Raw genomic sequence first — 18,580 nt, 5'->3', positions numbered from 1 at the left:
CATACCATACTCTATATACTACATCAGTAAGGGAATAAGTTGCTTTCTTGAACAAATCTCCTATTCAATGATATGCATATGGTTCAGCTGGAAAAATCAGACCAATCACCATCTGGCTAGAACCTTTATTATTTCAGAAATATGCATCCTATGTAACTTGAGGTGGGTAGAATAGTTATTTATGGATTACTGTACTAAATATTTGTCAAAACACCAACTATCTCAATAATCATATACTTATTTCATTCATAAGAACTTCCAAAAATAACTCTTCTGTATAAAAAAACTTATAAATGGCACAAGAGAGTTAAATAATGGCCTATGGAGGACAGAAGGAAAATTCTGCTAGGAGAAACTCTAGTGAAGCATTTTCTCCATTACATTTTGATTGATATAGTTCATGAAAGAAGCCTCGCTTTGCCTTCCTTTTTTTAAAAATAAATTTATTTATTTAATTTATTTATTTTTGGTTGCGTTGGGTCTTCGTTGCTGTGCGCGGGCTTTCTCTAGTTGCAGCGAGCGGGGGCCACTCTTCGTCGAGGTGCGCAGGCTTCTCATTGTGGTGGCTTCCCTTGTTGCGGAGCACGGGCTCTAGGCACGTGGGCTCAGTAGTTGTGGCTCACGGGCTCTAGAGCGCAGCCTCAGTAGTTGTGGCACATGGGCTTAGTTGCTCCACAGCATGTGGGATCTTCCCAGACCAGGGCTCGAACCCGTGTCCCCTGCATTGGCAGGCGGATTCCTGACCACTGCCCCACCAGGGAAGTCCTGCCTTCCTTTTTTTAGTGATTCCTCTGAGAGGGAATGCAAGAAACTAAATCTGAGGGGGAAAACTGCTTTCATAATCTCAAGTGTAAACCACGAATAGGCTTTTCTGATAAAAGTTAAAGCCTGAAGAGATAAGAAAGGCAAGCATGTATTCCTTTAAACATTTCAATTAATTTGCAAAAATATTCAGCAACTATGCACATATTGTTTGTATACTTAAAATGCAACAATTTTCATGCTTCGAATATTTTTTTCCTGAGTGTTTTACGGATATTTTGTTCTACTAGACGGTTCAAAAGTAAGACTTACACACACACATGATATATATAACAGGAATTCTCCGCATGATTAGCATTGTGGACTCTCCTAACAGTGTCAAACAATGAGAAGCCAAACATGATCACATCCATATTGTAAGGAGAGCCTGGAGAATCACCTATGTCTTTGTTTTCTGCTCAGTGCTTCTGATAAGTTCAGCAGATGTACAGCCATGACTTGTTTCCAAACATCCAGACTCCCTCACTGGCTCACCACAATTACACGAGTGCTAAGTTCTAAGTATTCACAGAAAGACTGCAGGTGTCGCTTTACTCCTGTCTGGTCCCTTTACCAAACCCCTACATCACTTATGACATTACTTGTTAATATTCTGCAATCCAAAATGAAAAATGCAGGTACACAAGTTTGCTAAATTTCACTTAACCAAATAAATTTAAAAATAGATAAAATACTTAAATTCCTGCAACACAAAACTTGGTTTTCATACTCATTTGAACATTTTAGAATTACTCAAACACAAGAATTGAAAATGTGTGTGCTATTTGGAAGAGAACTATTGAATTTATTCTCCAGAAGAAAAAGCAGACCTGAAGCATCACATTACTGGAACACCTGAAACATGTTGACAAGTTCTTATCTTCTAAACTTCAACGAAAGCTGCTTGCACAAACTATTTAAAGAATATCTGCCCCTAATAAACAAGCCAGATATCTGATGTATTAAGGAAGTCAGAAGCTGAGTCACTTCATTTCTTTCTGTTGCCTCCAGTTGCTAGAATACTGGCAATTCGCATAAATATGTTTAATGTATCCATGTAGATTCCCAGCATCCTAGAAAAGAAATTATGCCTGTTAAATATGATGTAATTCTTGTAACAATGACAACAAATATTTCTTAATGTAGGAGAGAAGAAAGCGCAACACTGATTATTTGTCCCAGGTATATGAAATGAAAATTTTAAAAAAGACGCCAACTAAGGAAGTCCTAGACTAGAAAACTATCAAGATTTTTCTTTTGGCAGATTAATCTTTTAAATGTTAAAGGGCAGTTTTAAAAATCATTATATTCTCTGACACTCTACTATGAGTACAGTATCTTGCTTAAAAAAGAAAAAAGAAATGGGTGATAGACAATGAAATAATCAAAACAAAAACCAAAGAAACACCTTCACAAAAATGTGTCAGACACAAGTCTGGCGTTTTAAAATACAACACACTCCCTCAATGCCTCCCCTCATTACCCCCAAAAACCTGCTATAAATCTGTAAGCATTATAGCAATGTTTAAAAAAATCATTACATTAAGTTTTAAAGAAAGAAAAATAAATTACTTTAAAAAATGTGATAGACACCATGAAACTCAAGGAAATTACTTAAATAAAATAACCTACTTTGGTGGAGAGGCCAAGGAAAGGAAAAAGCATTATTATACACAACACTTAACATCAGCTACAGGTGAATATCTCCAAAATGGAATTTTCAATTTTTAGTAAAAAATTAAAAATTGAAGTGTTTCCAATTTTTAATAAAATAGGCTTTTCTATTAAAAATTTCAATTATGTACACTTCCAAAAAATAACACTTGACTAATACATCTTTTCTTCAGTTTTAAAGTCTGTTAAATAAAAATTACACACACACACACACACACACAAAATTAACTGACCAACAAGAGCACTATAAGGCTAATTAACAAAAATAGGTAAAATACTCTGAATCAACTGACTACATACCTAATTATTACACTTAGTTGCAATATAATCAAATGTTCTGTGTACACATAGCTTACTAAGGAAAGAGAACAGACCAAATAATAACAGAAATAAAATAGTAAAATTCAACAAAGTCATTGTTGCAGGTTGAACTCAAAAGATATGTTCAAGTCCTAATCTGTGGTACCTGTGAATGTGACCTTATTTGGGAATAGGGTCTCTGTGATTATAATTAAGATGTGAGCTAAGAAGAGGTAATACTGGAGAAGGGTGAGCCTTAATTCAATATGGCATCATTATAAGAGACAGAGATACAGGGAGAATATCATATGAGGACAGGAGTAAAGATTAGAGTGATATATCTACAAGCCAAGGAATGCCAAGGATGGTTGGCCATGACAAGAAGCTAGGAGAAAGGCATGGAGTAGATTCTCCTCTAGGGCCCTCAGAAGGTACCAACCCTGATGATACCTTGATTTCACACTTCTGGACTCTGGAACTATGAGAGAATAAATTTCTGTTGTTTTAAATCAGCCAGTTTATATAATTTGTTATAGCAGTCCTTGGAAACTAACACAGTCATAAAACAAAATAGGCCAAAGCAACACAAATGTCCTTATGCAACAAAGAAAAGACATTAAAGGCTACTTACGAATTGATGGGATCATACTTTTGAACTCCATACACTGGTACTACTTCTGCACGCTTGATTACTTTCTGTGTATCATACAGAAGAAACATGCTGAAAAGAACTAACCCACCATAAATTGCCACTGAGTACAGAGTGGCGCCAGCCACAGTGGTAGGTGGAAGAAACATAGATCCTGAAATCAAAATGGGAAAAAAAAGTTTTTCTGGGAAAAAGGATTTTTCTGTAACTGGATTTATAATCAGCATTACTTAAAAAAATTTTCTTCTTTGGTATGTTGCACAGATAAGGAAACATCTGAGTATGTGCTCTAATTTTACATACATTCAGTTCAAAACCCATTATACTCATTCTTGCAATGGGTCACTTGCCCACATGATAGGAAAGTTCCTGCATCAGAGCAATTTTCATGTTCTCCAGATCAACTTTCCCATTTTACATGTATTTGGTAAAACCAATAATAATGGTTTGCCATGATGCCAAATGAGCAAATCCAGTCAAATTAGCATATATCTTTTAACCAACTTTTAAAAATGACACTTACTAAATTCTCTCCATTAGGATACCTGAGTATGTCAGATGATTTTAGGACATCAAAACCAAGAACCAAGCGTCAAAGCACAGTGGCTTACCTAGTGAGGAAACAAAGACGACACCCAGGCCCACGCCCAGGGGTGCTCCCATGTTCAAAAACTTCTCACTGGGTGCACACATGGCCACAGTGGAGAGGCCTCCCACAACACCAGCTGTGTACCATGCAGCTCTAATGAGAAGAGGCCCCCCTAATATCGTCAGAGGAGCCACCACTGCACCCATCACACCTGGAGAAAGAGCAAGCAGGCAGTTAAATATTTACTAAATAACAACCAAAAGGAAAATGCTTCTTCTAACTAACATGCCATCTGAACATATTATAGCTTATAGTTAAACAATATGATTACAAAAAGTCTTCTCCTTATTTAGGTGACACTATCCCCATAACCTCACAACTAAAGCTTGTACCTATCCAAATTCTAAATCACAACTAACACTATTCCTAGTCAATCAGTCAAAACTCACACAAGTATAAACACTAATCTAGATTTTTAGTAACTATGTCAAATTCAGTATAGTTCATTATTTGGATCTGAGTCTACCAAGAGTCTTTATAACAATATTCACATTTGGAAGAACTGAGATGAAAGGCTTAAAATAAATGAAGGTCAAATCTACTGTGCTGAAAGAGAACACAGTAAAAGGAAAGAATAAGTATATGATGCTAATCTTAAAGTAGGAACTTCAAGGACAGATGCTGCTGTTACCTTGTGTAATAGGGAATGTAATCACAGCTTGTAAAAAGCAATTTTAGTTGTCAGATATTTATAAACATGTCCACCAAAAGTATTGTAACAATAATTTCATTAGCAAAGGTAAATAGAAATCTTTTATTTAAAAAAAATAGATCTTAGATAAGGCATTCTTTCCGTATTGAGTAGAGCAAGCTATACCCTTTTCTTTTCTTTTTTTTTTGGCAGTACCATGTGACTTGTGGGATCTTAGTTCCCCAACCAAGGATTGAACCTGGGCCCCCTGCAGTGGAAGCGTAGAGTCCTAACCACTAGACAGCCAGGGAATTCTCAACTATACCCTTTTCTTAAACATTAAATGTGCATCGTTGAACTCATGGAATAAGCACAGAGCTACCTTCACACTGAAATTTTAATACCAGTGTGTCTCTTTTGAGACTAACATTTCTAGATAAAGTAATGGGGCATATTTTATCACATGATGATGAAAAATTAAAAAGTTTTTTGCTCTAGGAAAGATATTGGATAGAAATTCGTCTGTATGACATTTCTATTAGAATTCCTATCAGTTTTGCAACTAACAGCAAAATTTTAAGAAAAACTTTCAAGGAGATTATTGAGATTTTTTCCAATGATACTGATAAAAATCTTAAATGGCAATAGATGTTTGCTGCTTAAGAACAAATCAATTACAAAACTAGTAAGAATAGCTCAACATTATCATTGTGAATGAAAACTGCCCTTCAGGAAATTAGTACATCCACTGGGGAAAACAAGTATGAAGATTCCTCAAAAAATAAACACAACTATCATATGATCCAGCAATCCCAATTCTGGGTTTATAAGCAAAGGAACTGAAATCAGGATATGAAAACAACCCAAGTGTTTGTCAATGGATGGATGGATAAAGAAGATGCGGTATATATAAACAATGGAATATTATTCATACTCAAAAAAGAATGAAATGTTGCACTTCTTGACAATACAGATGGATCTTGAGGGCATTACGCTAAGTGAAATAAGTTGGACAGAGAAAGACAAATAACGTATGATCTCACTTATACGTGGAATCTAAAAAAGTCAAACAGAGAAACACAGAGCACAGTGGTGGTTACTAGGGGCTGGGGGGAGACGAAAATGCAGAGATACCTGTCAAGGGGTACAAGCTTCCAGTTATGATTAACAAGTTTGAGGACCTAATGTACATCCTGAGTACAGCTAATAATACCGTATCATAAACGCTGCTAAGAGAGTAGATCTTAAATGTTCTCACCATAAAAAAGATATGGTAAATACGAAATGAAGGTGTTAGCTAATGCTATGGTAGTAATCATTTTGTAATATATAAATGTGTCAAATCAACATGCTGTATGCCTTAAACTTATACAATATCATGTATCAGTTATATCTCAATAAAGCAGGGGAAAAACACAGTTAGAAGAGACTAGCTTTCAGCAAGCATTTCTGTAATTCTTGCACAGTATCCCTTAGGCCTGATTGAGACCGCAGCTGTGTCCACAAGGTATTAAACATCTGTATGAAAAATGAAAATAGAATGCATTGGGATGTTTATCCTGGGTTAAAAGCTGGCTTTGATGTCTCTTTGACACTGTGAGTGGTTGCCCTTAGGTCATCTACTTTGGATTAAAGGGGTCTGAAACTCAATCATGCCAGTGAATGAAGAATTAGACAGAGAGTTGGACTTTAAGAAATAACATTGGGGGCTTCCCTGGTGGCGCAGTGGTTAAGAATCCACCTGCCAGTGCAGGAGACATGGGTTCGAGCCCTGGTCCGGGAAGATCCCACGTGCCGTGGAGCAACTAAGCCCGTGCGCCACAACTACTGAGCCTGCACCCTAGAAGCCACAAGCCACAACTACTGAGCCTGTGTGCCACAACTACTGAAGCCCATGTGCCTAGAGCCCATGCTCCGCAACAAGAGAAGCCACTGCAATGAGAAGCCCGCACACCGCAACGAAGAGTAGCCCCCGCTCATCGCAACTAGAGAAAAGCCTGCGCGTAGCAACGAGGACCCAATGCAGCCAAAAATAAATAAATAAATAATAAATTTATGGAAAAAAAGAAATAACATTGGGGGGTGTCAGTCTTGACTTTGGCACTTCCTGCTGTATGACCTCACCCAGCCTCAGTTTCCTCATCCATGAACATATGGACAGGCTAACGCCTGCACACACAGCTTCCCAAGATGTTTATGAAGAATAAAGCAAATTTTGAAAACAAATTAAAAAAAAAAAAGGCATTCATACTGCACAAGAAAGGGTTAACATAGCAGACCTAAGCCTAACTTTACAAAGACCTGCTTGCAAGGTTAGTCCTTGGTTGGCATCTGAGAACTTGGCACTGGAACCATTCTCTAACCTTAGGGTTAGACTATTTATGCAAACAATGAGTTATGCTGAATGCCTGCTTTCCTTCTGGGAGTCTGGATTTTGGTAGTTGCTAGGAGGGTCCCTAAATGATCAGCCCCCAATAAAAACCTTGGGCGCTGAGTCTCTAATGGGCTTCCCTGGGCAGAAACATTGTACATGTTACTGCACATTTCGCATTCTTGCCATGTGCCCTCAAAGGAAGGAGACAGCACTGAAAGCCTGTGTGTGGATTTCTTCACACTCTATACTTTGCCTGTATCTTTCTCCCTTGCTGATCCTGTTGTGTATCCTTTCACTGTAATAAACCTTAGCTCTGAGTATAACTATATGCTCAGTCCTGTGACTCCATCTAACAAATTGCTGAATGAATGGGTGGTCTTGGGGACTGCCCTCCAACACACATAAAACACCCAGAACTTAAGTAATTTATGTTATAATAATATCAGATAAGAAGAGGTTTTCTAAGCAACACCTTAGGTTTTCTAAGGTAGAAAGGCTTACTTATTCTAGCTCGAATTAAAACTACGTAGCTACTTTAATTCAACAAGTGGATCTACTATTTATCAGAGATAAAATGACACTGAACCTGTTTATTCAAGGAAACAGTGTCTAAAATGGGAAACAGGTGTAGAACTCTATTTACTGGCCAAGACACTGAATAATCCTTGAATATTTATATGGCACTAAGAGATATTAAATTTTATAGAAAATGCACACACTACGTTTTAAGTAATTTTTTTCTTAAAAGCAGGTTACTGGTATTAGAAGAAAATATTGGGACCATCGCCCTCCCAACCACAAAAGTTCTGTCTTGTAAAGGTCCATAGAAAATATCTATGGTTGAATTACCTAAGACCTAATGGAAGAGAGGCTTGAAAACCAAGGTTGGGAAGTCATGCTCTCTCACATTCACCAAAACAAAGCCAGCACATAAAGAATATAAATGATGTATTTCACACTGGAAATTCATCATACTAGGTACCTCAAAACTAATTTCCATTTACTAACCTACGTTAAAAACATTTCAGTCTGTCTCCCTGGAATTTTCATGGAAATGCTTATAAAATTTGTCTTGTCTTGTGGTAGAGGTCATGCATCTAAAGCATTTTTGTTTCTGCATCTGGTGTTCTTTACTCAACCCAGAGGCAGAATACCCTGGGATACTTGTAATGGAAAATACTTTATGTAAACTTTAAAATATTTCTTTCCATAATTAAGGAAAATATTACATATACCTAAAGGAATATTAATACTGTTCCACAATACCAGGGTTGGACAGCCTCTGTCCTGCCCACAGTAACTTTGTGCCAAGAACTATCTAAATACTGACCCAGCTAACCGCATCACACACAAAAGTGAATTTCCAAAGATCTTTTTGACTGCTTTCTTCTTCCCAAAGCTCCACTGCAAAAACCTCAGCTCCTATTCTTTCATACGTCTTACGTCCTCCTTCTCTGGTAGAGACCCCCAGTTTCTTATTTTTCTAAAGATATACAACAAGAACAATTCTCAAGTGATGTGTATCAGATCTGAAATCCTCCTGGTATTAGACAAAATACATAAAAGGAAATCTCTGCATATACTAGACGGTCACCAGAGGCAAGTGTAATAATGGGGCTGTCTATGGTCTTAGTATCAGAATCATTAACTTCCCAGAGTGGAGATCTGGCAATAATACTACCAGGAATAAGTGCAGAAAACCGTTAAGTGTTTAGCAGACATGAAGCTTAATTAAATTGTGTACATATCATTTACGACTGTGAAGAGCCATCAAAAAAGGCAGTATTTAAGATTAACAACAATTGTAAAACAGAACATACCAGAATGTAGTAACCAAGCAAGATGCTTTCGGCCTGGGCTCTGGTCATATGATATAGACTGGACTAGCATTCCAGCTCCAATCATGGCTGCAAAGGTTGCACCAATTGTCTGAAAGACACGTATTACTAAGAAAAATTGATCCTTATACAACAACAAAGTAGAAACCCACAGGTTCCAAGTCCAGTTAGTCCCTCCCATAAACCATGTTTAAAAAGATGAAGGATAATAAACAGAATCCTATATTTTTCTAGCACATTAAAAGGCCTTGTGCTTATTTCAGTTTGGTCAAATTAGCAAGAGCACCCCCTACTATCATACATAAAGTTTTCCAGACAACTTTAAGTGAATGAGTAGAGCTTTGGCAGATAACATCATCTTTAAAGAATTTTATTCTTGTTAGACAGAGGTATAACAAAACCCCTTTAAAAATCCCAGAATAATTATTTTAAATTATATTTATTTTGGTATAGCACAAGTAACATTAAAAAAGTTAGTCATGATACACCAATTAGAATATATATATATATATATATATATATATATATATATATATAGCGCACATTGTCTCAAACTCTGTATTTGCTAAATGAAAACATGAAAAAAAGAAGCACACGGATAAGATGAGAAATAAGATTCTACATTTCTATCCTCCCAATTTTCTGGCTGAATTGGCCCTCATCCCTTTTCTTTGTCTATCTTAGATTTCCATTGTTATACATTTAAATATTGCTTGTGCATAACAAGGAAGAAATGTTTGTAATGAAAGATGATAATCAATCTTCAGGAAATTTAAAGCAGAAATTGCAAACTTGCAGCCCTTGGGCAAGATCAGGCAGCAGATGTTTTGTTTGGCCAACTATTCAAAAAACAATTGAGCGTGAATGCATTTAGTTGGAAGGCTTTCTGTAGATGCCAAAATCCCAGGTGACATACCGGGCCTGCCTCACTCATCTGATGGCTAGCCCATGGGCATCTGAATGGTCAACCTCTGAGGTAAAGTACAGGTAAACATAACAGCTGTTTTTGCTGAGAATGTGAAAGCCTTTACTCATAAAACAGAAAAGCACGCTGGGTTCTACTTCACCACCTTCCAATGGAGAAACAATTACTAAAAGCTACTTCATCTATCTCTGTGCAAAGCATTTTCAGGATATTTAACACAATTATATATTTTTCTTTTAAAGTCCTTCATCATCCAGGTTCATTTTTTGCCTTTTACCTTCCCATACTCTACACTCCAGCTACACTGAACTGGTAGGCTGCAAACATGCCCCAGTTTCACACCTCTTTAATTCTGTTTATTGTGCCTAAAAATACCTCCTTCCTATCTGGTTGACATATTCAAGGATTACCTCCTTGCCTGTAAAGTTTTTCTGGTAGGTACCCTGGCTGTAATAAGCAGGGTCAGATGTCTCTACTCTGTTCCAAAAGCACTTGGTACAAACTTTGACATTATCTGTGTGTATGTCTGTCACCTCCCAAAGGCTTCTTCATTTCTGTAGCACCTGTCTGCCTTTCTAAACTATTTTACTTAAGCAGCCCTAAAGGCAGGTGAGACTGATCTTATGCCCACAAGCAACCGAGAATATGGCCCAAGCACAAAACCTCCTTGAAGTCTTATTTTAGGGGCTAAACTCTTTTGTGTATTTTAATCTTTCATGTTTGCTTTGTTACAAAAGCATTGCTTTAAATTGTTTACCTCTGATTAAAACTGACATACCTGATGAGAATGCAACAAGTTGATTCTGTGCCTTCAATAACCTCTAGGCTAGGAGATTCATGACACCCATCTGAGAAGCAAGACCCTAATACTGAAGTGTCTAAATGGCTACACAACTGCAAATGGTTCTCCTTTTGGAAAGTACAGAATAGTGGAAATATTACAGATTTGAAAGTCACAGGGATTTGGGTTGCCCATGGGAAGAATCAGTGGGAATTTGCTGTGGGAAGTCTGTATTATATAAACTTTCCCATCTCCCCTTCCCTTCCAGTCTCACACTCGTTGCTCTAGTTTGCATTACCATCATTTTAGACCCTGAAAAGGCACAGCTGGTACACCTGCTTCCCGTCTCTTCCACATTAGCTCTTAAAGCTCAAATACAAACCATACTTTTGCTGTTCCAGTATCTGCAATGGCCTCTAACTGCTTAGGTGCTCTCCTTAGCTCGGCAATCAAACACACCCTTTCTAATTGTGTCTTCTTCACACTCCAGACACTCAAACACTTGAATTTCACTTGAATGGGATTATAAAGTCACTTGTAATGACTACCTCCTCTCCTTTGCCCAAGCTGTTGTTTTTTATAAAACTCGACTACCCTGTCCTCTCCTACTAAAATAAAAAAAAATGCTAGCAAAACAACAAATGCTCAAGAAACTCTCACTGAATATAAAACCTTATATAGGGTCAAGAAAAGTTCAGAATAATAGTGCCAGCACTATTCTACTCCTAGTAGTATAGAATGCTTGGGTTTTTGTGACAGCTATTCTCCACTGACCTCTAAGATGGATTTTTTTTTTTTTAAACATCTTTATTGGAGTATAATTGCTTTACAATGGTGTGTTAGTTTCTGCTTTATAACAAAGTGAATCAGCTATACATATACATATATCCCCATATCTCCTCCCTCTTGTGCCTCCCTCCCACCCTCCCTATCCCACCCCTCTAGGTGGTCATAAAGCACAGAGCTGATCTCCCTGTGCTATGCGGCTGCTTCCCACTAGCTAGCTATTTTACATTTGGTAGTGTACGTAAGTCCATGCCACTCTCTCACTTTGTCCTGGCTTACCCTTCCCCCTCCCCGTGTCCTCAAGTCCATTCTCTACGTCTGTGTCTTTATTCCTGTCCAGCCCCTAGGTTCATGACCATTTTGTTTTTTTTTAGATTCCATATATATGTGTTAGCACACAGTATTTGTTTTTCTCTTTCTGACTTACTTCACTCTGTAGGACAGACTCTAGGTCCATCCACCTCACTACAAATAACTCAATTTCGTTTCCTTTTATGGCTGAGTAATATTCCATTGTATATATGTGCCACATAAGATGGATTTTCATCTGCCTTATTTTTTAGTAAATTACTACAAAATAGAGTTGTTTGATATCTGCTGCTAGATAAGTAGAATGTTCCTGTAAGTTTGGGTTCCAACACCTTTGTTGCTACTAAAATACATATTCAACAAGGAATAATAGCTGACTTGCCTAAGAAGGTATTTCCTACTTTGTTTCAGCTGCACTAATAATTCACATATTACTTGAACAAAGATTTGTTTAATATAGTAAGGCATTCTTTCCATTTAATCCCCTCCTCCGATAGTTTTCATTTAATCTTTTGCAATTTAGTGGGAAAGGAAAACAAAAACAAGCTAACTTACCACCCAAGAGCCTCTCATCATGAAGTTCATGAGGGCAGGAGTTCTGCTCACTGCCAGGGCAGACAAAGCTGTTATGCCGATACTTCCTGCTAAGTACATATAGGTGGTATGAATTCTATCCTTCACATACTGAGGCCAAATTCTGTAAGAAATGCAACATGGTTAATTTATAGAATTATGAATGTGAATTTTGGTTGAATCATTTACTAGGTGGGAGATCTTGAGAAATATCACTTTATTGCTCTAAATCGCATTCCATTATCATGGAAATAATGATGCATGTTGGAGTTACCATAAAAAATTAAGTAATATAAAACATATAAGCACTTGGCACATATACAAAACAACACATTTGCTTCTTGCTTAAACACATATAACCTTGGTAAAAGATTTTTATTTATTGTTTGAATAAATATATGCCAAGAAAATAAGAGATTCTATTTTTATTCATGTGTATTTCCACAAAGTTGGAACACTGGACACAAAATATTCTAAAAGTGGTGAAAGATAAGGATGAGAAGAAAACTGGAACCTTTAAGGCTCAAATTGTTTGGGAACAATTTACTTACATGGCTTTTTCAATAGCTCCAATCTCATTAGACATTCCCAAGCCATAGTAGCACAAAGCTCCAAGACCAACAGCAGCCCCTCCAGCAATAAACCATCTTCCCATCTGATCAACTGCAGAACACAGGAGGAAATGCAAGTTAATACTGCTGTCTTGACTAAAATGATTAGACTTAGTTAATTTTTAAGTTCACTCTAACAAAATTTGCGGAGGCAGTGTATCTGTAGATGTAGGGGTACTTCTGTGATATATGTTATTTTAGTCATAAGAGATGTGTGTTCTTGTGACACTCTTAGAAAATAAAGATGAGAAAAATGTTAACATCACATGTTCTATTTAATATTGTGTCTAAAGTGCTATTAACAAAGATGATGCTTTACATGGAGTCAAGAAAAAATGAACCAAAGAAAAATATAATTAGTGTTTATGCAGCAGGATCAAGGGAGAGGGTGCTCTTGTTTTTTAGAGTACTGAGAAGGAAATAATTCATTAACTCAACTGGATGGAGGTATTCACAAAGAGCATCTTGCTCCCTTTAGTCAAAGTTTGCTCCCTAAAAATGTTACTACACTGTTGCTATGATTCATATAATCTGGTTTCTAGGGCCAACTGACCAACAGAAATGCCCTGAGGGATGCCAACTAGGGCTCTCTCCCATTTTAAAATACAGATGGTCCCCAACTTAAGATTTTTAAAAAACGATATGCATTCAAGTAGAAACTGTACTTTGAATTTTTAATTTTGATCTTTTCCTGGGCTACTGACATGCAGTACGATACTCCCTTGTAATGCTGGGCAGCGGCACCCAGTCAGCCAGTTGATCATGAGGGTAAACAGCCGATACACTTATAACCATTCTGTACTCACCCAACAATTCTATTTTTCACTTTCAGGATTCAATAAATCACAGGAAGAATTCAACACTTAATTATAAAATAGGCTTAGCGTTAGATAATTTTGCCCAACTGTAGGCTAATGTTAAGTATTCTGAACACGTTTAAGGTAGGCTAGGCTAAGCTATGATATTTGGTAAGTTAGGTATATTAAATATATTTTGAACTTCAGAACATCTTCAACTTATGATGGGTTTATCAGGATGTAACTCCATTTTAAGTCAGGGAAGATGGGTATTGACCTTTTGCAAGGTTGTTAAGGAGCAGTAGTGTTCTTTGATTTTGGGTAGATTACCAATCTAGATTCTGAACTTGCAAAGTTGAAATCCAAACTGTGAACCAAACTGACTTCATTAGGGTATTGCTTTCCGAGAGGCCCTAAATGGGCAGCCAATCAAGATGACCCCTCTTGAACAACTAGCTTTTTATTAACATCTATGTTTTGGTGATTTACTCTTGACCTGAAACATATACAAATATTATGTTTGAAGTAAGATTCTACATGACTTCAAATGAACTTCATTAACAGATTATAACTTTCAGATCATGGCACATTAACTAATAATCCTTAAAAAAAAATTGTGAAAGTAAAATTTCTTTCTGGAAGAAATATGACTGGGGACCACTGAGCTCAGTGTGAAGTACCAACCTTTTCAGGGTCATCAGATACCTGAGGATGACTGCCCTTCTTCTCACAAAATGCACATATGTACAAGTTTGCATATACTTTAAGGAGGCTGTTCATGGACCTTTTTTTAAAACACGAGTTTACTAAAGGCTGCCACCTACTTTTAAATATTTTTTCCAATGATGGTTCCAAAGCTGCCTCCTTGAGTTCTTGGCTAGTTTTCCCACGTCGAATTCCAATTCTTGTCTTGGTGGCATATTCCTGATACACATGGAAACGAAGACACACACCACCCACACCAAAAGATTGTTAACAACAAAATAAAACAGAGGATCTCATCACCCTAGAAAATTCTGTATAATGTAACTTGGTACTTTCTATGTATGTAAGTCATACATACTTCACTATGGAAGTATGTTAGCCAATCTAAAAAATTAAATGTAGACCCTACCTGTGCTCTATCTTTGAAGTGATTCACTAATTCATTACAACCTAACTTCTTAGTTCAGGTTTCAGAATTGTTTATTTCATAAACTACAAATTTTATTTATATCTCTAGAATTATCATATTTTAAACACTAACTTTTAAAAGACACGCACTCAATAAGTATTAGCTGCATTTTTTCATCTGGGAAATAGGCTCAATCCTTCCTTTGACACAAAGCCAAAGGGAGGGATGACTACTACCTCTATTTTAGCTCTTTTTCAACAGTGGAACAGTTAATTTAAGAGAAAAAAGTTGTCTCTTTTAGCTTCTGTATATTTCCTTGTCTACCTCACATTTCAAAATTGATACTAATTTGAATGCTAGAGCAGAAATCTACTACAAAAGGAAATGGGTTTCTCTCTAACTTGACAATTTTGTTTTACCATTCTCTAAACAAGAGCTGAAATGACATGTTTAGTAACTTATTAATAAGTTATTGGCCAAATGGTAATATTCTTAAGCTTTTGACAATAGGCTCCACGATCTCTCTGTTGAACCACATAGCTCTCAATCCTTCACAAATTACTCTAAATTCTCTGAATGAGAAACTCCAAGAGCTGTAAGTAAAGGAGAAGTCACAGGAGTTCTTTTTCATATATGATAAGGATGGAACAGAATGATACAACACTAAGAGGGAGAAAGAGCTGATTTGGGACATTTTCAGGGCTGTTTTAGTAAATCACTAATGGTAGAATAGGGAGCTTCACAATCTGTCAAAAAAAAGAGTCCCAGGAGCATACAGAGAGACAAACAATATAAAAATATTCAGATTATCTTTACCCTGCTGGGTGGTAAGAGCCACTGATTTTTCGTGATGGAATTCTTCACAACAGGGGAGGCCTTGGTGAGCGCTGGGTGGAAAACCCTGGAAGGTAGTGTCCGGAGACACACAAGTCTTGCGGCCAGCATGGTGGTGCACCAGGTTTACCAAGCAGATCTGAAATGCTAGTTAGAGACAGAGACAAAAAATCACCCATTAACCAACCCACTGGCTCTCAGAAAGAGCCAATCATCTCTTAGGAGAAAAGATGAAATAAAGTGACCTTTTAAAATGATCATGATGAATACGCTGCTTGTCCCTTGTTAGTTCAAGAAATCCATCCCACAGAACTGGTTTGGGATGGACCACCAAAATGGGTTTAAATCCCAATTGGAACAATAACAAGAGGAATGACTTTTAAGTTATGTGTCCAATACAGAGTGGATTTAATATCTTAAGAGAATTAAGGGGTGTGTGCTGGATTTTATACATGTGGTTTTGGCTTAAGATTTATACCAGCATTCAGTGGGAAGATTTAAAAGAGGGCTAAGAGTAACTTTGAGCAGAGGAAAAATGTCATTCAAGAAGTGATTAACTCTTCAAGGTCATACTACATTGCAAGGCTATAAAACATCAGTGGAAACCAAGCATGCCAAGTATTACTTCCCTTCAAAATATGATATAAAAATATTCAAGGTACTGAAACCACCTGGGATGTATCTTAAAAATGTAGATTCCTAGGTCTAACTACGGTCCTAATGATTTAACCCCTAGGAATAGGACACAGTAATATGTATTTTAACTAGCACCCCAAAAGCTAAGAATACTTGCTTTTAAATACCTGAGTGTCCTTCCAACTCTGCCACGGGATCTGCGAGGGGTGTACAAAACTGACACCTATCCTTTGTAAAAACACCGAATCATTCTAGCACTTTCGTGGCATTACATCATCTCAGCCTAAAGGTGCTGTGTCTCTCAGTCCTCAACACACCTACTGAGGAGCACCAGCTCAGACAGAATGGCCTCCAGAGTGGGAATTTTACTTCTACCACATGCTAGAAGTGGCCCCGTGCGAATGTTTGACCCCTGAGACTCAGGTGCCTTAACTACAAAATGGGTACTATTACCGACCCCGTACGCTTCCGTGTGCATCGATGAGCTCGGGCGCCTGGTCCCCCGAGAAAGTTCAGCTAGATCACAAGACTCGGATGAGAGCCCGGCAGCAAAAACTCCAGCCTCCCAAAGTCAACGCACCACTCTACAGCACACCAGCCGCAGGCACCCCGTTATCTACCACAGCGGCGCCTGGGTGGCCCGGCCGCGGGGATGATTCAGCACCTCGCTGCCCAGGGAGAAGCAGGCAGAGAGAGCGGGCCCCTGCCCGCCTACCCCAGGCCCCGAAGTCGCCGTCCCCTCCACCGGATCACCCGCAGGACGGCCCTGACGCGCCGCCAGCCCGTGACGCAGCCCGCAGCGCCGCCGCCTCCAGCCCTCCCCACACGCACGCAACGGCCCAACGGGGCCGGTTGTCAGTAGTACGGTGGATCGCTGTGCCTCACGGCCCGGGGGAGCCTTACCTCAGTCCCTGGTCAACCCAAGCGCGCAGTTCCCCTTCCGGGCCAGCGAGCAACGACCACCAGCTCTCGCGCCCTCCGCTCACCTCTTACTGACTGTGAACGCAGTCTCTTTAGCTCGCTGCGTGACGCAACATCCGGAGAAGCCGCAAACACTACGGACAGCCAATCATGAGCGGAGGCCTAACGGAAGGGCGGGCATAGTAGGAAGGAGGGGTTCCGAGCTGTAGGGGCGGGGCCAGTGGAGGATTGTTGGGAGCCTCGCAGTCAAAGTCCATCGTGGGTGTGGGCAGAGAAGGCATTTCAGCCATTTTAGCTCTGGGTGGAGGAGCTCACCGTTTTTCTCTCAACAGTTTCACTTGCAGTAGTTAAAAAATTATTTTAAAATTGAAAGAGGATAGTGTGAGAATTAAAAATTATTCATTCGTCCCGTTTCTTTCCTCTTGTCAAGAATTTATTGCCAGATAGTGTGCCAAATTGGCAGTTTCAGACCGGAGCCAACGGGTTTCTTGCGGCAGATGTGAAATCTACAAAAGGGTCTGAGTCACACGAGGTCGGAGAGCCGCCTGGCCGGATCTTAGGAGTTCTTTCCTTGCTTTGTGACCTCCCCTTGACACATTTTCAAGGTTCAGTGAATACTAGTATAATAGGTTGGTACAACAGGCTCTGCCTCTTACCCAGGGTTGTTTTGAGAACTATTCATATGCACGTAATTTGTAAGTTGAAAAACCATTTCTTGGCTACGTGAGGAAGATTTTCCCCTCCTATCATTCTCATTTACCCGTTTAACAAATCTTTACTGAGGCTCACTTTGTACCAAATTCTGTACTAGGGATACATGCAAATAAAAGACATATTGTACCATTGTTTTGGCAAAACAAACTCCTTGCCCTTATGGCGCTTACTTTCTGTTGGAGACAAGAAAATAGACAAAATGTTTGTTAGTGATAAGTACTAAGAAGAAAAATAAATCTGCGTAAAACCCTAGACGGGCGCTATTTCGATAAGGTGATTAACAACATGTAAAATTCATGAACCTAATCTCCTAAACTATTGTTAATTGTGATTTACGATAATCCTCTAACCATGTAAATCTTGACAAACATAAAGGTTAGCGTTTTATGCGGGTAATAAAACAGCTTGGCAGCACACAGGCCTTACTCACTCTGAAAATGGCAGGAAAACACTGGAGAAATCTGTCGCTTGAGATAGTGAACAGATCGAGCATGATCAATTTAATCTTACTTTAGATCTTCACCCAATTTGATCAGCTAGCAAATAAGTTCTCTGTTTAGTTCCCTTAGTGCTATTTTTCCCCTAGAGCTTCTGTTACCAGCAAAGAGAAGGCATTCACAACACAGTACCTGAATAAACGAAATACCTTTTTAAATCCAAGTG

The 18,580-nt window shown here is 38.4% G+C and overlaps 1 protein-coding gene across 2 annotated transcripts; it reads right to left on the bottom strand.

Moving 5' to 3' along the window:
* Positions 1–110: 110 nt before the first annotated feature.
* On the bottom strand, positions 111–17,342 carry GHITM (growth hormone inducible transmembrane protein). 2 transcript variants are annotated; one of them, XM_082406779.1, is made up of 10 exons: positions 17,186–17,317; positions 16,740–16,798; positions 15,629–15,793; positions 14,523–14,622; positions 12,842–12,953; positions 12,273–12,414; positions 8,899–9,007; positions 4,036–4,224; positions 3,407–3,578; positions 111–1,874 (listed from the first exon to the last, which is right to left on the bottom strand). In XM_082406779.1, exons 3-10 carry the CDS (start codon positions 15,755–15,757, stop codon positions 1,790–1,792), a joined length of 1,038 nt encoding a protein of 345 aa, XP_082262905.1. In that variant the 5' UTR covers positions 15,758–15,793; positions 16,740–16,798; positions 17,186–17,317; the 3' UTR covers positions 111–1,789. The 2 variants fall into 2 exon arrangements, with proteins under 2 accessions (XP_082262905.1, XP_082262904.1); XM_082406778.1 differs by lacking the exon at positions 16,740–16,798 and having other exon boundaries at positions 17,186–17,342.
* Between the last annotated feature and the right edge of the window lie 1,238 nt (positions 17,343–18,580).

The sequence above is a fragment of the Balaenoptera borealis genome (assembly GCF_965194805.1).
Source record: "Balaenoptera borealis genome assembly, chromosome: 10".
Classification (NCBI taxonomy): domain Eukaryota; kingdom Metazoa; phylum Chordata; class Mammalia; order Artiodactyla; family Balaenopteridae; genus Balaenoptera; species Balaenoptera borealis.
The sequence above is the reverse complement of the archived record's forward strand: the minus strand, read 5'-3'. Positions and strand labels throughout refer to the sequence as shown.

Coding starts and splice junctions, on each gene's coding strand:
- GHITM (XM_082406778.1), bottom strand. CDS start 15,757: ATGCTGGCCGCAAGACTTGTGTGTCTCCGGACACTACCTTCCAGGGTT. Junction 12,415..12,841: donor GGAGCTATTGAAAAAGCCAT/GTAAGTAAATTG, acceptor CATTTCTTACAG/AATTTGGCCTCAGTATGTGA. Junction 4,225..8,898: donor TGCTTGGTTACTACATTCTG/GTATGTTCTGTT, acceptor CTCTTTCTCCAG/GTGTGATGGGTGCAGTGGTG.